The sequence below is a fragment of the Canis aureus genome, chromosome 3, assembly GCF_053574225.1.
Source record: "Canis aureus isolate CA01 chromosome 3, VMU_Caureus_v.1.0, whole genome shotgun sequence".
NCBI classification, from domain to species: Eukaryota; Metazoa; Chordata; class Mammalia; order Carnivora; family Canidae; genus Canis; species Canis aureus.
In genome coordinates, this window is record NC_135613.1 from 32,515,722 (window position 1) to 32,533,121 (window position 17,400).

General features: G+C 57.2%; 3 protein-coding genes across 14 annotated transcripts in view; 2 read left to right on the plus strand and 1 right to left on the minus strand.

Annotated features, from left to right (window-relative positions):
* Positions 1-12,593, plus strand: INTS11 (integrator complex subunit 11). Of its 5 annotated transcripts, none has more exons than XM_077891693.1 (17): positions 1-23; positions 2,710-2,807; positions 3,282-3,355; positions 5,024-5,252; positions 8,595-8,693; positions 8,777-8,811; positions 9,079-9,217; positions 9,684-9,748; positions 10,101-10,290; positions 10,573-10,656; positions 11,021-11,110; positions 11,191-11,353; positions 11,498-11,605; positions 11,688-11,749; positions 11,820-11,962; positions 12,038-12,167; positions 12,257-12,593. In XM_077891693.1, exons 2-17 carry the CDS (start codon positions 2,769-2,771, stop codon positions 12,320-12,322), a joined length of 1,716 nt encoding a protein of 571 aa, XP_077747819.1. In that variant the 5' UTR covers positions 1-23; positions 2,710-2,768; the 3' UTR covers positions 12,323-12,593. The 5 variants fall into 5 exon arrangements, 3 of the variants coding, with proteins under 3 accessions (XP_077747819.1, XP_077747816.1, XP_077747817.1); XR_013376255.1 differs by having other exon boundaries at positions 20-157; positions 12,063-12,167; XR_013376256.1 differs by having other exon boundaries at positions 20-157; positions 11,847-11,962; positions 12,063-12,167.
* Positions 12,506-15,584, minus strand: PUSL1 (pseudouridine synthase like 1). Of its 2 annotated transcripts, XM_077891694.1 has the most exons (9): positions 15,390-15,582; positions 15,206-15,263; positions 14,901-15,088; positions 14,627-14,776; positions 14,367-14,537; positions 13,524-13,575; positions 13,271-13,433; positions 13,019-13,136; positions 12,506-12,814 (listed from the first exon to the last, which is right to left on the minus strand). In XM_077891694.1, exons 1-8 carry the CDS (start codon positions 15,458-15,460, stop codon positions 13,072-13,074), a joined length of 918 nt encoding a protein of 305 aa, XP_077747820.1. In that variant the 5' UTR covers positions 15,461-15,582; the 3' UTR covers positions 12,506-12,814; positions 13,019-13,071. The 2 variants fall into 2 exon arrangements, with proteins under 2 accessions (XP_077747820.1, XP_077747821.1); XM_077891695.1 differs by lacking the exon at positions 13,271-13,433 and having other exon boundaries at positions 15,390-15,584.
* The window catches only part of ACAP3 (ArfGAP with coiled-coil, ankyrin repeat and PH domains 3), a 15,808-nt gene continuing 13,486 nt past the window's right edge, over positions 15,079-17,400 (plus strand). For 4 of the 7 annotated variants that reach the window (XM_077891683.1, XM_077891686.1, XM_077891684.1 and 1 more), the window contains exon 1: positions 16,996-17,072. In XM_077891683.1, the coding sequence (XP_077747809.1) occupies positions 17,011-17,072 (62 nt within the window). In that variant the 5' untranslated portion in view covers positions 16,996-17,010. Of the gene's footprint in view, positions 15,286-16,235; positions 16,395-16,995; positions 17,073-17,400 lie in introns of those variants that run through there. The other 3 variants (XM_077891685.1, XM_077891689.1, XM_077891688.1) reach the window with 2 other exon arrangements.

Consider the following 17,400-nt stretch of genomic DNA (forward strand, 5'->3'; position numbering starts at 1 on the left):
CCCGTTGGGGCTGCGCCTGCGCGGTACGTCGCCGCGGGCCCCGTCTGGCGCGCCTGGGGTTCGGTTGGGGGTGTGGTGGGCCGCGGTGGTTCGGCCGGCTAGTGAGGGCTCGGGAGCGCGGCCGGCAGCATGCCAGAGATTAGGGTCACTCCCCTGGGTGAGTGTGGGCCGCGGAGGGCCGGGCCGGGCTCCCCTCCCGGGGGCGGCTGTGGGTCGGGTCCCTGCCCGCGGCTCTGCTACGCCCTCCGCGCTCCTCCCGGTGAAAGGAGGGTGGGTCCGGGACCGGGCGACCTCTCCTGGGGTCCACCCTCCGACGCCCCGGCACAGCCGCAGGGCCTGCGTGGTCGCTGCGCTGGCACCGGGCCGCGGGGACTGTGCCTCCGCTGCCCGCAGCTTCCCGCTCGCCCCGTCCAGCCGTCCGCTCTCACTTCAGCCTTGTCTCACTTCATCTCTGCAACGCTCTTTGTTGTTTTTATTTTTAAAAGAGGCTTTCCATTTTGTAAAAGATACACGCGCGCACTTTTAAAAGCCCAAAAAGCGCAGAACGTTGCGGAGGAGGAGGATCACTGAGAATCCAGGGTCCCAGGAACAACTGGGGTTACCTTTTTACGCTTTGGTGGCCCGCGCTTTAGAGGTCTCTGGGCGCCCTCCCCGCCCTGGCACTCCGTGCTCTTCCAGAACTGGCCGGGCTTCGTGTGCGGTTCCCCGCAGCTCTATTTTCTTTCTCATGGTATGAGCTCTTTCCCAAAATAGCATCCCCTCGTGTGGACGCTGAGCGGGAGAACACCCCTTCCTTCCTGCCGGGTTAGAGCACACCCCCCCATGCCCCTGCCTCTGGCACCTCTCCAGGGTCTCCTCCGGTTGTGCTCTCCAGCCTGCCCCTTCAGGATGTGGCCTCTTTCGCACCATCACTTTGAGCCGTTCTGCCTTTCTACTGCTTGTTACCCCAACCTGCACCTAATGTGCTCCCAGGGCCACAGCAGCAGCAAAGCACAGCCTCATGGGCTCCCTGGGCACATGGACCAGATACAGACAGTCTTGGGTCACTCCAACCACACAGCCTTTGTACAGATACCCCTCCCATCTCCCCTCTTTCCCTCTCCACCCTGCTCAGAAGTCATTTTAAGGTGGACTTACTTGCCTGGTTCTGGTTCTGGAACCTTCTGTGTCATATTCTTCAGGGTCTAAACTCAACCTGATGGGCTCAGTGCTGTGTCTTATCTACATGGCCATTGTCTCCTTCCTCTGAAACATAAACTCCTGTGGACATGGTGTCACCTTTCTTTGCTCCTGAGTCTTGCCTCCTTTTGTGTGTCCTAGACTCTTCCTCACATCCCCTGCCCAGTTTGGGCCACTGTCCTTGCTCCCTGGGATGGTTGTGGGTCCTGTTGGGAGCAGGGGCTAGTACCTAAGAGCTGAACTCTAGAGTCTGGGAAACCATCCCTGGCCCCATGCTAAGAGCCAGTGAGCCCATGGGCTGATCCCATGACTTCTGTAAAGAGGGGGAGCCCTCCCCTTCCCCCACTTCCAATGTCTGGAGGGCCCCTGTGCTGGGCACAGCTTAAGGGTTAAAGGCACAGCAGGGAGCATACAGCTGAGACCCTGGTGTCCTGGTGGGGCAGGAGCAGGCCTACGAGAGCCCTCCAGGCCACTACCTATGGCTGGGCTTCCTGAGGCACACAGACAAAGCTCTTGGTTGGAGTCACCTACTGTTGTCACAGGGGATTGAAGCTTCTAAAGGACCAGCCGTTCTGGGCCACCATGATGTGTGTGGTGCTCACAGAAGGTTCAGATGGCTGGCAGAGGGAGGCTTGTAGGATCAGGATGGAAAGATAGTCATTTGCTGTCATCAGGTCCTGCAAGGCTGTGTCCCTTTCTTCTTGGGCCTCCAGACCCCAGAGGAGGTAACGGATGGCTAGAGGTGTGGCATGGATGTTTCGTGCCTGGGGCTGGAGCAGATGAATAGGGCTTGAAGTCAGGAACATGGATAGGACTGTTAAATTCTGGGCTGTGGGTGCCCTGAGAGGGTGTGGTAGTGGGGCATCTACACTACAGTCACTGGACAGCTGAGGCTGTGGCTTCCCATAGCTAGGCAAACACCGTTTAGGTGCCCCTCTGCAGTGACATCGCCTGGAGGTACTTGATGCCTTCTGGGAGTAGGTCATGAGGGAGAGGGCCCCACAGCTCAGATACAACCCCAATTGAGTGTTCAAGAGGGGTGGTGACACCCTGTGGAGCACCGATGTAACCCCATTAAGTGCCAGTACCATAGTCCAGCACCTATTACACAGTCCCTAGCCTTTGAAGGTTCTGATCAGCCACAGTAGATGGGCTGCTGCCTCCCGAGGTGCGGGGCTTTTCCATCTGATTTAGTTGTTAGTGGCAGGGCCTGAGGCTGGAGGTGGAATTGGGGAGGGCATGTGAGCTAGAACTTGCTTGGTAGCCTTTGCCCCTGCCCTGCACATTTCCCTGGCCTATGTGTACGGGTGGCAGTGGCAATGCTTCTTGCCTCACACATCATCTGTGCAGCAGCCATGGAGGTCTGGTTTGTCCAGCACACTGAGGGTTCTGCAGGGCCAGGGCCCCAGAGTGCCCAGTAGAGGTATGAGGCAGGTAGTAAGGCCTTGATCTTGGGGCTGGGGCAATCACTTGCAGCAGTTGAGAAAGGGACATGGGGGTGGCAGCATCTAATCTCGTCTTCCTTTTCAGGGGCTGGCCAGGATGTGGGCCGAAGCTGCATCCTGGTGTCCATTGCTGGCAAGAATGTCATGCTGGACTGTGGAATGCACATGGGCTTCAATGATGACGTGAGTCCCAAGGGAAGGTGGCCTGTAGGGACCTCACTCGGCAGGACCCCAGGCTCCAGAGCGTCAGGCTCTGATGGTGGAGTAGGAAGTCTAGGCAGGTGGGCAGTAGTAGGAGGCAGGTGGGTCTGGGGTCACTGCATTCCCCGGCAGTCCCTCCACTATCACTTGACAGATAGGGTGCCTTGTGTGGAAAGGTTGATCTGTATGGAGCAGGGGCTCTTGGGCTCCTTGCAGGGTCATGTGGGGCAGCTTGGCACTCCCCACTCAGGGCTTGGTTACTGGTTCTGGCAGTTTGACCCCTCCCTGTGTTCTTGGAGCTGTGAGCAGTCAGTGATCCTGGTGTCACCTACAAGGGTGGGGGTGCTGGTGTCCAGGCTCAGCCTGCGCTCTCATTCCCCACTCCTGGGGGCTGCTCTCTGGAATGCTGGCAGATCCAGGGATGCTGTGCTCTGACCCTTTCTCTTGGCTTCTCAGAGGCGCTTCCCTGACTTCTCCTACATCACCCGCAACGGCCGGCTGACCGACTTCCTGGACTGTGTGATCATCAGGTGGGCACCTTTCATTTTTTTTTTTTTTTAATTTTTTTATTTATGTATGATAGTCACAGAGAGAGAGGCAGAGACATAGGCAGAGGGAGAAGCAGGCTCCATGCCCCGGGAGCCGGACGTGGGATTCGATCCCGGGTCTCCAGGATCGCGCCCTGGGCCAAAGGCAGGCGCTAAACCACTGCGCCACCCAGGGATCCCAGGTGGGCACCTTTCAGCTGTTAGTGGTAGTGTTGTGTGTTGTGGGCTCACATCTTTTTTTTTTTTTAACTTTTTTTATTTTTTTTATTTTTAAAGATTTTATTTATTTATTCTTGAGAGAGAGAAGGAGAGACAGAGCCAGAGACACAGGCAGAGGGAGAAGCAGGCTCCATGCACCGGGAGCCAGACGTGGGATTCGATCCCAGGTCTCCAGGATCGCGCCCTGGGCCAAAGGCAGGCGCCAAACCGCTGCGCCACCCAGGGATCCCTGTGGGCTCACATCTAACCCCACCTTGAGGACGCTTAAGAGCCCAGGAGAGCTGCCTAGGTTTTGTTCCAGGGTACTGATGTGGCACGCCCCAGGGCTGGTCGTCCTGGAGGTTGTGTATGTGCATGAGGTCATAGGTATTCACAGTTGCTCCTTGGTGGGCTCTGGTCAGCACGGTGGAGCTAGGGGGCATCCTGTGCTATGCATGCCTATTGGCTGTGCCCAAGTGTCATGAATGAGAGCTCCATGTACCCCAGGAAGATGAGGCTGTGTTAGGGCAAGAGGCCCATGGTAGGGAGGCCCCTCACCCCCCCGCCGCATTGCAGGATGGCCCGTTTCTCGTGAGATCTCCCCCAGGCTCCTTCTCAGGCCTCCTCACTCAGCCTCTCAGCATCATTTGGCAGCAGTGACTATGCCCTTCCTGCTGGTCCTCGATTCTCACAGACTTTCCCATATGTTCCCATCCACCCTGCCCCTGACATCCAGACTTGGGTCAGGCCCCTCTGGTGGCAGTCGACCTCCCCAGCCTGGCTGAATGGGGCTCCTGCTTTCCTCCAATTCCTCACGCTCCACCCAGATGGTCCACGGTGTGTGTGGTCCAGCCCATTCTCAGACCCTGACCTTTTCCATGTGGCCAGATGACCACACAGCCTCTTGCTGGTCTTCTCTCTGCATCTCCAAGCCAGAGGATCTCTGACCCAAGGCAGCCCTGTCCTCATCTGCTTTGAGGCTCTTGTGGTCTCGGTTCCTCTTGGATATGGGCTTGAATGCAGCGGGTCTGCTCCATTCGTGGACACACAGCACTCTGTTCCCTCTGCCCCAGTGCCTTCCTGCCATGGTTCACATGCCATGGGGTCTTCCTGCCCATCTATCTGCCAGAGATGGTATCTGTCCTGATGCCCCGTCCTCCTTATTACTCTATAGAACACGTGTCCATCTGATACGAGTATTACCTCTTTACTGCTTACTACTTCATCAGACACTTAGACTGTAAGTTCCAGGTAGATGGTAGTTTTTATCTATTTTGCTCATTCCTCATTCTGTGGTACTTAGGACAACATCTGATACACAGTAGGCAGTCAGGACATGAATGGATGAATGGATGGAATGGCTGTGAGTCTCTGCTGGTGTGGAGGGGCTGTGGAGGGGGCAGGCTTGGTTGGGGAGCAGTGGTCCTGGGCTGACCTGTGTTGCACCCCCAGCCACTTCCACCTGGACCACTGTGGGGCACTCCCCTACTTCAGCGAGATGGTGGGCTATGACGGGCCCATCTACATGACCCACCCCACCCAGGCCATCTGCCCCATCCTGCTGGAGGACTACCGCAAGATTGCTGTGGACAAGAAGGGCGAGGCCAACTTCTTCACCTCCCAGATGATCAAAGACTGTATGAAGAAGGTGGTAGCTGTCCACCTCCACCAGACGGTCCAGGTCAGGGTACCAACAGACCCCATCTCACTCTGCTATTGCGAGACCACCAGGAGGCAGCACTGGGCAAGCACATGGGGTCCCAGCCCAGATTCAGAGGCTTACAGGGCAGTGTGCCAAGCGCCCATCAAGCATGTGGAACCTCTGCTGTTCCCCAGCTCTGCCTGAGTGCTTCTGAGAGGGTGTGTCCGCCAGGGGCAGCAGGTGGCAGAGACTGGACAGTGAGATGGGCAAACCCCAAAAGGCAGCCAGTACTGGGCTCTGGAGTTTGTTTTTTGTCTCAGTAACTTATGTGTGGGTCAGTGAGGAAGTGAAGGGTTTTAAGCAGGCAAATGCAATCAAATTGGGTAAAATTTATCACAAAGATTATAGTATAGATTTGTTTGTTTCTTCTTAGGGTCAGTGGGTTTTGCTTGTTATTAGGTACCTGTGTACTTTTAGTTATTTCATTTCTGGTTGAACCTGTTGTCAACACGAAGTACGTGTGTTTATCTTTAATAATGATTTTTATCTTAAAGTCTGTGTCTCTGGTAATATCATACCATCCTCAGATTTCCTGCTTTTGGCTCTTTGTATAGTATGTCTTTCTATTGTTTTACTTTCAGCTTTACGCATCTTATTTATTTATTTATTTATTTATTTATTTATTTATTTATTTATGATAGTCATACAGAGAGAGAGAGAGAGAGAGAGAGGCAGAGACACAGGCAGAGGGAGAAGCAAGCTCCATGCACCGGGAGCCCGACGTGGGATTCGATCCTGGGTCTCCAGGATCGCGCCCTGGGCCAAAGACAGGCGCCAGACCGCTGCGCCACCCAGGGATCCCTACGCATCATGTTTAAATGTAGCTCTTTAAAAAAAATTATTTATTTATTTATTCATGAGAGACAGAGAGAGGCAGAGACATAGGCAGAGGGAGAAGCAGGCTCCATGCAGGGAGCCCGATGCGGGACTTGATCCCGGGACTCTAGGATCACGCTCTGAGCTGAAGGCAGACACTCAACCGCTGAGCCACCCAGGCGTCCCAAAATGTAGCTCTTTTAAGTGTCATGTAATTTTGTTTTGTTTTGTTTTAGACATGTGAAAATTTATTTATTTACTTTTAAATTTTTATTTATTTATGATAGTCACAGAGAGAGAGAGAGAGAGAGGCAGAGACATAGGCAGAGGGAGAAGCAGGCTCCATGCAATGGGAGCCTGACGTGGGATTCGATCCTGGGTCTCCAGGATCGCGCCCTGGGCCAAAGGCAGGCGCCAAACCGCTGCGCCACCAAGGGTTCCCTGAAAATTTATTACTGTCCTGTTTTCACCATCGAACGTAGGATCTTGGTTTTCGCTTTTTGCCTTTGTATAAGGCCAAAAGAGAGATGTTGGCTATTTTAACTATTTTCTTTTCTTAAGATTTCATTTATTTATTCATGAGAAACACAGAGAGAGCAAGAGGCAGAGACACAGGCAGAGGGAGAAGCAGGCTCCACGCAGGGAGCCTGACATGGGACTCGATCCCAGGTCTCCAGGACCACACCCTGGGCTGAAGGCAGCGCTAAACCACCGAGCCACCCAGGGATCCCTATTTTAACAATTTTAAAGCAAACTCCAGGAATGTCACTAACAGCTTGACCTTTGTGACCAAATCCAGCAACCACAACATCATCATTTTCCTCAATAAAATTCAAACAGCCATCATTGAGTACCAAGCTGTGATTTTTTGCCATTCTTGATCAGCTGGACCCTGACACACTTCCTGATGGCAGAATTTGGCTATTTGGCTTCAACTCCTACTTCTAGCACAATTCCCCTTGCATGGGAAGCACCTTCAACTCAGCTGCTGAGCTATCCAGGCGTCCTTTATTTATTTTTAAAGATTTTATTTATTTGTTCATGAGAGAGACAGAGAGAGAGGCAGAGACAAAGGCAGAATGAGAAGCAAGCTCCATCCGGGGAGCTCTATGTGGGACTTGATCCTGGGATCCCAGGATCACATCCTGAGCCGAAGGCAGACTCAACTGCTGAGCCATCCAGAAGTCTCAAATATTTTATTTTTATTTATTCATGAGAGACACAGAGAGGCAGAGACATAAGAAGAGAGAAGCAGGCTCCCTGCAAGGAGACCAATGCAGGACTCTATCCCAGGACCTATTACACCCTGAGCCAAAGGCAGATGCTCAACCATTGAGCCACCCAGATGAACCCTGTTCTTCACTTTTTGAGATAATTTACTTTCCTCCTGAAGAACGCCAGTATGGATCTGTTGGCAATGAATTCACCTTTGTTTGTCTGCACATGGGTCTGCTTCACTCTCATTCCTGAAGGACTCTTCATTCTGTGTGGAATTATAGTTTGGCAATTTCTTTCTCTCAGTACTTTGAATATGTCTTCTTTTTTTTTTTTTTTTTTTTTTTGAATATGTCTTCTTATTCACTGTTTGGAAGAGAATCTTTTTTTTTTTAAAGATTTTATTTATTAATTCATGAGAGAGAGAGGCAGAGACGCAGGCTGAGGGAGAAGCAGGCTCCATGCAGGGAGCCCGATGTGGGACTCGATCCTGGGGCTCCAGGATTACACCCTGGGCTGAAGGCGGCACTAAACCGCTGAGCCACCTGGGCTGCCCGGAAGAGAATCTTTAATCTTAGGCTGCTTGTAGGATTATGCCTTTTTCTTTGGATTATGGTGCATGTGCTGTGGTGGCCCTGCATGTTCTCTTCTCCTGGAGCCTACCAGAGGTGAAGCCTCTTGGATCTGTGACCTGGGGTCTTTTGTCATATTCTTCCAGTGTTACACCTGCCCATTGTCCTCAACCCAGGGCCCAGATTGAGGAATGTTAGGCCTTCTTGCTCCAGACCTTCCCTCACATGTTTATTGTTCTGTGCTTTGTGCTAGGCAGTCCTTTCTATGTATTGATACTCTTTGATTATATATAACATGCTGTTAAATTAATCTGTTCAGTTCTTTACTGGGGTTATTACAGTTTCTGGTTTAGAATTTCTGCTTTTTAAAATAATTTCTCATTTTTTTGGTCAACATTCTGTCTTGAATTTCTCCAAATATTTTGATCACAGCCCTCTCAAACTCTGTCTGAAAATTGTAGGAGCCCTGAATCTACTTCTCTAGATAGTTGTTTCTCTTGTTTTACATGGTCTTGTCTTATTTCTTGTGTCTGGCTGCTTTTGGTTGAGAATTGGGCATTATGTGTGAGAAACAGGAAATGATAAGGCTTGGAACCATGTTTTCCTCTTCTGCCCTCTGCCTTCCTGGTGTCTACCTTCCTGGTCCCTCTGCCATCCTCTTCAACTGACCACATACCAGCAGAGCTGGCAGACCTGACTTGAACCCTCTCCTCTGTAGGTGGACGATGAACTTGAAATCAAAGCCTACTATGCAGGCCACGTGCTGGGGGCAGCCATGTTCCAGATTAAAGTGGGCTCAGAGTCTGTGGTCTACACGGTCAGTGGAAGCATTTGGGGCACAGGGGGTGCTGCTTGGCCAGGGGGAGGAGGCACCCACTTTACTGCCACATTCTTTGCCAGGGTGATTATAATATGACCCCAGACCGGCATTTGGGGTGAGTAGACAGGTTTGTTTCCTCCTGTGGGGACCCCCCCGCAAGTGTGCAGTGATACTTGTGGATGTGCTTGGTGCCTGGGCTGTCTGTGCATTGGTTTCTGCCACGTGTCCCCTATGCATGGCAAAGGCTCTTCCTCCTGTCTCCCCTGAAGTGTGCTGCTTTGCCAAAGGGTCCAGGGAGGCTGTGGCTGGGGTCTGTTTTGCTGCTTCTCGCTTTGCAGCCATGTGGGTTGTCCACCTCTGGCCATACCCTCCTCTGTTACAGAGCCGCCTGGATTGACAAATGTCGCCCCAACCTACTCATCACAGAATCTACATATGCCACCACCATCCGGGACTCCAAACGCTGCCGGGAGCGAGACTTTCTGAAGAAGGTCCACGAGGCTGTGGAGCGTGGCGGGAAGGTAGCTGGTGCTGGCAGGGTGTCAGGCAGGGCTCTGGGCTATGTGCCTGCCCTGACCATGCTACACAGTCCTTCAGCCACCCCTGGCATGTCAGGAGATGGGTGCTGTGTGTTCTGGGCATGCAGGGAGGAAAGTTTGCTCAGCATTAGTCGGAAACACTCCTCTGGACTAGAGGAGTGCTTATTCAGGCCTCATGTCAGATCCCAGCATAAGGCTGGCCAGAGTATCCACCATGGTCATTTCTGGACAGATTGTGGCTGGGAGCAGGACTTAAGGGCAGAATGTGTGGGCCTTACCTATGGCTCATATAGGGCCTCTGGCCATCAACTACCAGCAGGGCTAGTCTTTATAGCAGCTGCTCCCTGAGCAGGCAGCCGTAGGGAACATGCGTCTGCTCACTGTGATCAGATGTGGGTTCAGCTTGGTTGGGGCTCCTGCATGAGCTAGCCTTGTCCTCCCTCTTTAGGTGCTGATCCCTGTGTTTGCCCTGGGCCGCGCTCAGGAGCTCTGCATCCTGCTGGAGACCTTCTGGTAGGTGCAGCCAGATTGTTTTCGGGGACCTCTGGCCTGAGTGGGCATTAGCCATAGGCAGGGTGTACAGAGCTTAGGCTGTAGTGCTGGCAGCTATTAGGTAGAGTCAGGGTGCCTGACATCTGCAGGGGTGCCTTCCCAAGCCAGGAGGCTTGTGGTGTCATGTTGTCCCACACCAGGCCCCCCTAACCACATGCTCTGTATTCCCATCATCTGACCCACTGTAGGGTGAGGTGAGGGCATCAGGGAGTCATTCCTTACACTGGGCACAACCCAGGTTGGTGGTGTGGGGGTGACAGGGGCCCGTCATTCCATGGCAGCCTCCTCTACTGTGGCCCTGCACTGCCCACAGGGAACGCATGAACCTGAAGGCCCCCATTTACTTCTCCACGGGCCTGACAGAGAAGGCCAACCACTACTATAAGCTCTTCATAACCTGGACCAACCAGAAGATCCGTAAGACCTTCGTCCAGAGGAACATGTTTGAGTTTAAGCACATCAAGGCCTTTGACCGAGCATTTGCTGACAATCCAGGTCCCATGGTGAGGCTCTGGCCAGGAGGGCTGGGGATGGCTCTCCTGCGTCTCTTGTAACATAGTCACACCTGCCTCGGACTTGGACACCTGGGCCAATGCTGGCTGTCCACACATAATGCACTTCCTCTGTGCCTGGGACATTCAAGGAGTCCCTGCATATAGGTCTCCCTTAGGGAATGGGGTGCACTGTGCTGGGGGATGGACGGAAGTCAGGGTAGGGCCTGTGACCAGTACTGGTTCTATGACAGGCGGGCACTGCTGCCCTGATTGTCGCACACACCCCCGCAGGTTGTGTTTGCCACCCCAGGCATGTTGCACGCTGGCCAGTCCCTGCAGATCTTTCGGAAGTGGGCAGGGAACGAGAAGAACATGGTAAGAGGTCTGGCTCCCAGGATCAGATGTGGGCCTGTAGGGGAAGGGGTTAGTGAGGACAGGAGCTCTGCTTGGTTAGCAGACACCACTGTTGTCAGAATAGGGCTCAGTATGCTGGGGCCATGTCTTACCCAGGCCGACTCCTGCTATATGTTGGCCTATTTGCATCAGGTAGTAAAGCCTCTGGCCATCTGAGCTGATGGGTTCTCAGGCCCGGGTGGGCTTGGGTCTGCAGTGGGGCCTGTGATAGGGAGCTGCTGGCACAGGAAAGGCGCCATTAAGGGTACAGGTTCTGCCGGGCAGGGAGGACCCCCCTGAGGTGGGAGTGGGGGTGGCTGGCAGCTCCATTTCTCCCTTCCCATAGGTCATCATGCCTGGCTACTGCGTGCAGGGCACTGTGGGCCATAAGATCCTCAGTGGGCAGCGCAAACTGGAGATGGAGGGGCGGCAGGTGGTAAGTCCCTACTTGGGTTGGTGGGGAGCCCTCAGCCTGCTGCTCGTGGTTAACGGCCTATATGCACTGTGACGCTGCAGTTGGAGGTCAAGATGCAGGTGGAGTACATGTCCTTCAGTGCCCATGCTGATGCCAAGGGCATCATGCAGCTGGTGGGCCAGGCGGAGCCCGAGAGTGTGCTGCTCGTACATGGGGAAGCCAAGAAGATGGAGTTCCTGAAGCAGAAGATTGAGCAGGAATTCCGTAGGCAGCCCAGGCATTGGGGGGGGGGGGGGGGGCGTGGGCTTGGGCTGATAAAGGGAATGTGGGCATGGTCTACCCATGGGTTCAGTGTGGGCAGGGCCAGGTGGTCTGGACTGAGGCTCTCTGCCCCTCTCTCTTGCCCAGGGGTCAACTGCTACATGCCAGCCAATGGTGAGACGGTGACGCTGCCCACAAGCCCCAGCATCCCTGTGGGCATCTCACTGGGGCTGCTGAAGCGGGAGATGGCACAGGGTATGCAAGGGAGGGCAGTGGGCAGGGGCAGGGCAGCAGCACAGCAGGTGGACAGCGCTCATCCCTGTCCCTTTCTCTGCAGGATTGCTTCCTGATGTCAAAAAGCCACGGCTCCTACATGGCACTCTGATCATGAAGGACAGTGTGAGTATGTGTGTGCCTGGGTGGGGGTACGGGGTGCCCCCATGCCCCCTGACTTGCCCCTGCCCCACAGAACTTCCGGCTCGTGTCCTCAGAGCAGGCGCTCAAGGAACTGGGCCTGGCTGAGCATCAGCTGCGCTTTACCTGCCGTGTGCACCTACATGACCCTCGTAAGGAGCAGGAGACGGCCGTGCGTGTCTATAGCCATCTGAAGAGGTGGGTACTGCACTCCTGGCCCTAGGGGTGGCAGGCAGAGGGCACAATGTGGGGTCTCACTGCACCTCCCCACAGTGTCCTCAAGGACCACTGTGTGCAGCATCTTCCTGATGGGTCTGTGACGGTGGAGTCCATCCTCATCCAGGCTGCTGCCCACTCAGAGGACCCAGGCACCAAGGTGCTGCTGGTCTCCTGGACCTACCAGGTAAGTGGCAGGTCAGGGTGGGTGGGGACTGCCCAGGTGTGCTGCTTGGGGAGAACAAGATGATCGCCTTCTCTTGTCTCTGGCTCCAGGACGAAGAGCTGGGAAGTTACCTCACGTCGCTGCTCAAGAAGGGCCTACCCCAGGCCAGCAGCTAAGGTCAGCTGGTCACCATAGGGACTTGGGCTTCCCCTCCAGGGCCACATGTGCCTCAGCCCTCATTCTGTGTCCCTGGATGGGGAGCCCACGGCTGGTTACAGCCTTGTCTTTGAGGACAAGACCACAAGTGTCACTGCCTGCCCAACTGGCTGGTTTTGGCTGAGGAAAGAAAGAACTCTGGGGACCTCATGACCTTTTATTTCTGTTCCTGAGCCCCTGAGATGGGTGGCTGCACCTGAGGTACTAATTTTCAGTAAAAACAGAACCAAAGACGGTGTGGATATTCCCTTCTTGATGCTCAAACCTTTTTCCTTCAGTCCACCCATAGCAGGTGCCCAGGCATGTGGGGGCTTTGGGCAGGTGCAGGCCAGTGGGGGGCAGGAGGCCCACATGCCTGCAGAGCTGGGCAGGGTCCAGTGGCTGGGCTGTGTTGGCTGCCCTGACCTCAGTGGGGCTTCTGGGGGTTCTCTGTGGCTTCCATGTGGTAAACCCTGTAGGGCACAGAAGGTTTTCTGCAGAGGCTGGGCCTGGCTGTAGATGCGGAGCTTCCTCCAGGCTGCAGAGCCCCTGCCTCTCCAGGCCCCCCTACTCTCTGAAAAGAGCCCCTGCCTCTCCAACCCTCCCCTACTAAGAACTTGATCCCAGGCCCAGGTCAGGAATATAGCTTGGGTGTGGGGCCCCAGGAAAAGAGGTACCTTACTCCAAGTCTCCTGCTTGTGGGCTGCTGGTCTCCAACTGGATTTTTTGGTTAATCTGGGGTTTCTCTGCCTCCAGGGCCCTGACTTTCCTGCTGAACACAGGCTGGATTCCCACCTGGCAGCAGGACAGATAAGGGCTATAGCTGTCCTGTCACCAAGAGCTCCTCCCCTGTCAAGCACCCAGGCTCAGGAGGGAGGGGGGTCAGTCAGTAGGTGTACTTGGCATCTCTGCAGGCAGTCCACTCTTACCAAGGTTCTCGTAGAGCACTGACTTGAGGAATAAGCCATGGGCTGGGGCCACACGCGCCTGGTGCCTACCCAGGGGGTCTCGGCTTTCCAGGATCACCTTCACCTGAGCAGGCCTCAAGGCCCCTAGCCCCACAGCCACCAGCACAGCTGTCATCCTCCGCACCTGCAACCCAAGGCCAAGACTGCCATTGGGCCCAGCCCTCAGGGCACCCCCACTCCCACCCCCGTCCAGGTGGCTCAGGGCAGAGCCCACCTGTCTGTATAGGAAGGACCGGCTCTCGAACTCCAGGTTCCAGAAATGCAACCTAGAAACACGAGCACATGTGGTGTCTGGGCCAGGGCAGCTCTGAGTCCATGCCACAACCTCGTGGGTGGGGGAGGGGGGTGGGGGGAGGCTGGGGAAGACTGGTTCCCCCTGTCTTCCAACGCAGCAGTTCCCACTGGCCACTCTACCCTCAAGTGAAGCTGGTGGGAGGGGCAGCAGAGCCTTCTGAGGGCCTTGGCAGTGGGGACAGGGCCCTCAGGTGGAGGTGATGCTGAGGTGGAGGTCTGGGGGCAGGGCTCTGGGGCAGTGGAGGCTTCGAGCACAGCCAGCTCATCTACCAGACACCCAAGCCCCAGGCCAGGGATCTTCAGCTGACCATGCAGAAGCCCCTCCCCACTTCAGTGCTGGCTCAAACTGGGAAGTTTTGTAAGTCAACAGCTGAGGTCGGACCAGAGGCCCCAGGGACCGGAGAAGCAACCCCCTGCCAGGTAGGGCCGGAACCACTGGCCTGGTGCTTCTTTTTCAGCAAAGCCTTTACAGCAGCTGCCAAGGTCCATTTACTAGCCAATGAGCGCCGCACCGGGCAGGGCAGAGAGACCTTGGAGAAAGAGCATTTTCTGTTTTCTGCCCCCAGTATGGCAGGAACCCAGGCGGGGTGGGGGAGTGGGGCAGCTTGCAGGTTCATGGCTGTTGGGGCCATGCCACTCAACTGACTAGCTAATCTCCCCAGGAGGGCTGATGGGGCCCAGAGCGGTGCACTACCCTTGCCAGGGAAGGTGCTAAGTCGAGCTCCCCCAGCCTCTGGCCTGTGTGCAGGGTGCCCTTCCTTACCTCTTCTCCTGGGCAAGGACAAAGGGGCTGCCTGGGTCAGGGGACACTGAGGCTCGGCGCAGTGTGCGCACTGAGCTAGTGGTCGGGCTGCCAGCTGACTGGAAGGCTCTGAAGTCATGTGTCCCCAGGAGGTGCTGGGCAGCCTCCTGCATGGCATCCACATCCAAGCAGCTGTGGGGAGCCAGATGAGTGGTCAGGAGGGAGTAGCCAGCCAGGTGGGCCTGGCAACCCCCTCTGGCTCACGCACACCCCACACTCACTCTGCCCTCAGTGGCCAGCATCGGTTTCGTTCAAACACAGACAGCTGGTCAGGCCGGTGGCAGCCCGTGACCAGGCGGTACAGGTAGGTCCTGGATGTGGCTGCATGGCGGGCATGGAAGTCACTGGGTACTCTGAAAGCTTGCAGTACACTGTGGGAGCAAGATTAGGTACTCCACAGAGATCCCACAAAGTTCCGTCCTGACCCCAAGAGATTCCGGACTTAGGGCCTCCACCCACCCTGGACCAGTCTGGAGACAGCAGACGGGTGCTCACCGGATGGCCGGGTGCCTCACGTGGGCGTTGAGTGCCTCTGCCAGGACTTCGGGGGAGAAAGGAGGCTGGCCTGAGCGGCGCTGGACGTCCAGATGGGCCGCGTTGCTCAGCGCGTGAACCCCCGCATCTGTGCGGCTGGAGATCGTGAACCTGACAGGCACCACCGAATTCAGCCGCTTTGCAGCTTCCTGCGGGGACAGAGCTCCCTGGGGTGAAGGCCGCAGCCCCAGGGCGCGGGGGCTCCCACATGTCCCTGCCCCGGGTCTCTCCCTCTCCACTGCGGGCGGCGGGCAGGCAGAACTCACCTCCAGGTAGTTGAGGACGCCGACTGCGCGCTGGGAGCCCCTGACGGCCGCGACCCCGCTGCAGGAGAAGGCGGGCGCAGGTGAGCAGGGGGAGGCCCCCCCCCCCCGCGGTCCTCCCGGCGTCGGGCCCTAAATCTGGCTCCCACCCCCCACCTCGGGGCCGCGGGGAGGACCGGAGCCGTACTTAAAGTCCGTGCCCAAGTACTGGAAGTACACGAGGTAGCGCGCGGTCACCGAGCCTGAGGCCGGGCCCATGGCGGGAGCGGCGGAGAGGCTCCGGGTCCGCGGGACCGGGCGAAGGCTGGGGGTGGGCCACCCCAAACTCAGCAGAACCACACGTGTGCCCGGAGCGCCTGCGCGCCCAGAAAAGCAGCGTGGCCACGCCCCCGCCCCTGCGCCTGCGCCGTAGCGTTCCTCCCGCCAGGGCAGTCCAGCACTCACCCGCCCCACGACGGCTGAGGGCGGGAGCGGGGGGCGGGGCCAGACTTAAGGGAGCGGGTGCAAACTGCGGAGCCGTTGGAGAGAGAGTGGGCCGGATCCCGCCAGCGGCGCCCGGGAGGCGCTCCCGTGGGCTTTCACACTTCCGTCCACCCTCGCTCCTGTTCCCCCGCGCCCGCCGGCCTGGAGTGGCTCCGTCCCCACGATCCGCGCCGGCGGTTCTTGCAAACGCCCCGAGTTGCTCAGCGGTCTCATTGCTGGAGCAAGCAGTCCCGCGCCCTTCCAGCGCCCCGGGTTCAGCCGACTGTGTCTGGGTCCGACTCCGTCGCGGCCCGTAGTGGCCTGGGAGCGAGGGGGCGGACGACGGGGCGTCGGGCCAGAGCCAGGCGTGGCCGCGGCCCGAGACGCAGGAAGAGGCGTATGGCGACGCTCCCCGGCCGTGACAGCGGGAGGCGCGCGCGGGCGGCGGACTTTGGCGACGCTCCCCGGCCGTGACAGCCGGCGGCGCGCGCGGGCGGCGGACTTTGGCGACATTCCCCGGCTGTGACAGGCGGGGCGGGGCGGCGGCGCGGCGGCCTCAATCCAGGGCGGGCGGGCGCCGAGCGCGGCGCAGGCGGGCCGGCGGACGGACGAGCGGGGCGGCCGGGGATGCCGCTCGGAGCGCCGCGGTCCTCGTGCCAGTGAGCGCCGCCGCCGCCGCAGCCATGACGGTGGAGTTCGAAGAGTGCATCAAGGACTCGCCGCGCTTCAGGTGCGCCCCCGGAGGCGGCGCGGCCCTTTGTGGTCGGCGGGGGTCGCCGCCCCCTCGGGGCACCCCGGGCCGCCGTGGGTGGGCGCCTGTTGGGGGTGTCGTTGCTGCCTTTTTGCGGGGCCGGGGGGGGGGCCGCTGGCGGGAGCTGGAGGACCCTGCCTCGCACAAAGCCCGCAGCCCAGGCCCGAAGGCCTGGAACAAAAGATGCCCCTTGTGCTGGTCACCTCGCGCAGGGGTTTGCGGGGGTGGGGTGGGGGGGGTGGGGAGGCTGCCAGGAGAGCCACCTTTCCGTGGGAGTGTTCACCCCCGCTTTGTGCCTGCACCTCCGTGCTGGGTGCCTGAACGGGACTGAGACCCTCCCGGCCCTGCCGTCCAACTCTGGCCAGGGCTGTCTGTGTGGAGGGGGTGTCTGCCGGTCAGGCAGCAGGGAGCCACGCGCTCAGGGGTGACCTCGCAGCTTGGAGGGGCAGGGGCTAGGGTGGGTAGGCTGGGTGGGAGTTCCGGCTGGGGGTTCTGCACTGCTTGTCTTTTTAGTCCTTCCTGGCAGACAGGCTCATCTGCTGGCACCTCGGGGCACCCTCTGTGCATCAGGTGTAGATGCTTATGTCGCGGACGTATGGGTGAGCTCTGCTCCCCTGGACTCTCCCCAGAGGCTCCTGACCCTGGACATGAGCGTGGGTGGGTGGGCTGCACCCTTGGGCGGCATGCTGATGTGGGCATGTACCTGTGTGTGTCACTCTGTAATGTTTCTCGTGGATGCATACTTGTACTGAATGTTTATCATGCACACATGAGCTTTGGCACAAGATACACATACTAATTTGTTCATGTGTGTTCTGGCATCAGGCATACATATCTGTACTCCTGTGTATGTCACATCTATGAGCACACGTGTCTATGTGTACACTGTGTCACAGTGTGTGTGTACATTTGCTTGCACATGAGCATTTCTACCATGCTTCTGTGCACACGTGTGCTTGGTCATGTGTGTGTGTGCCTGCTGAAT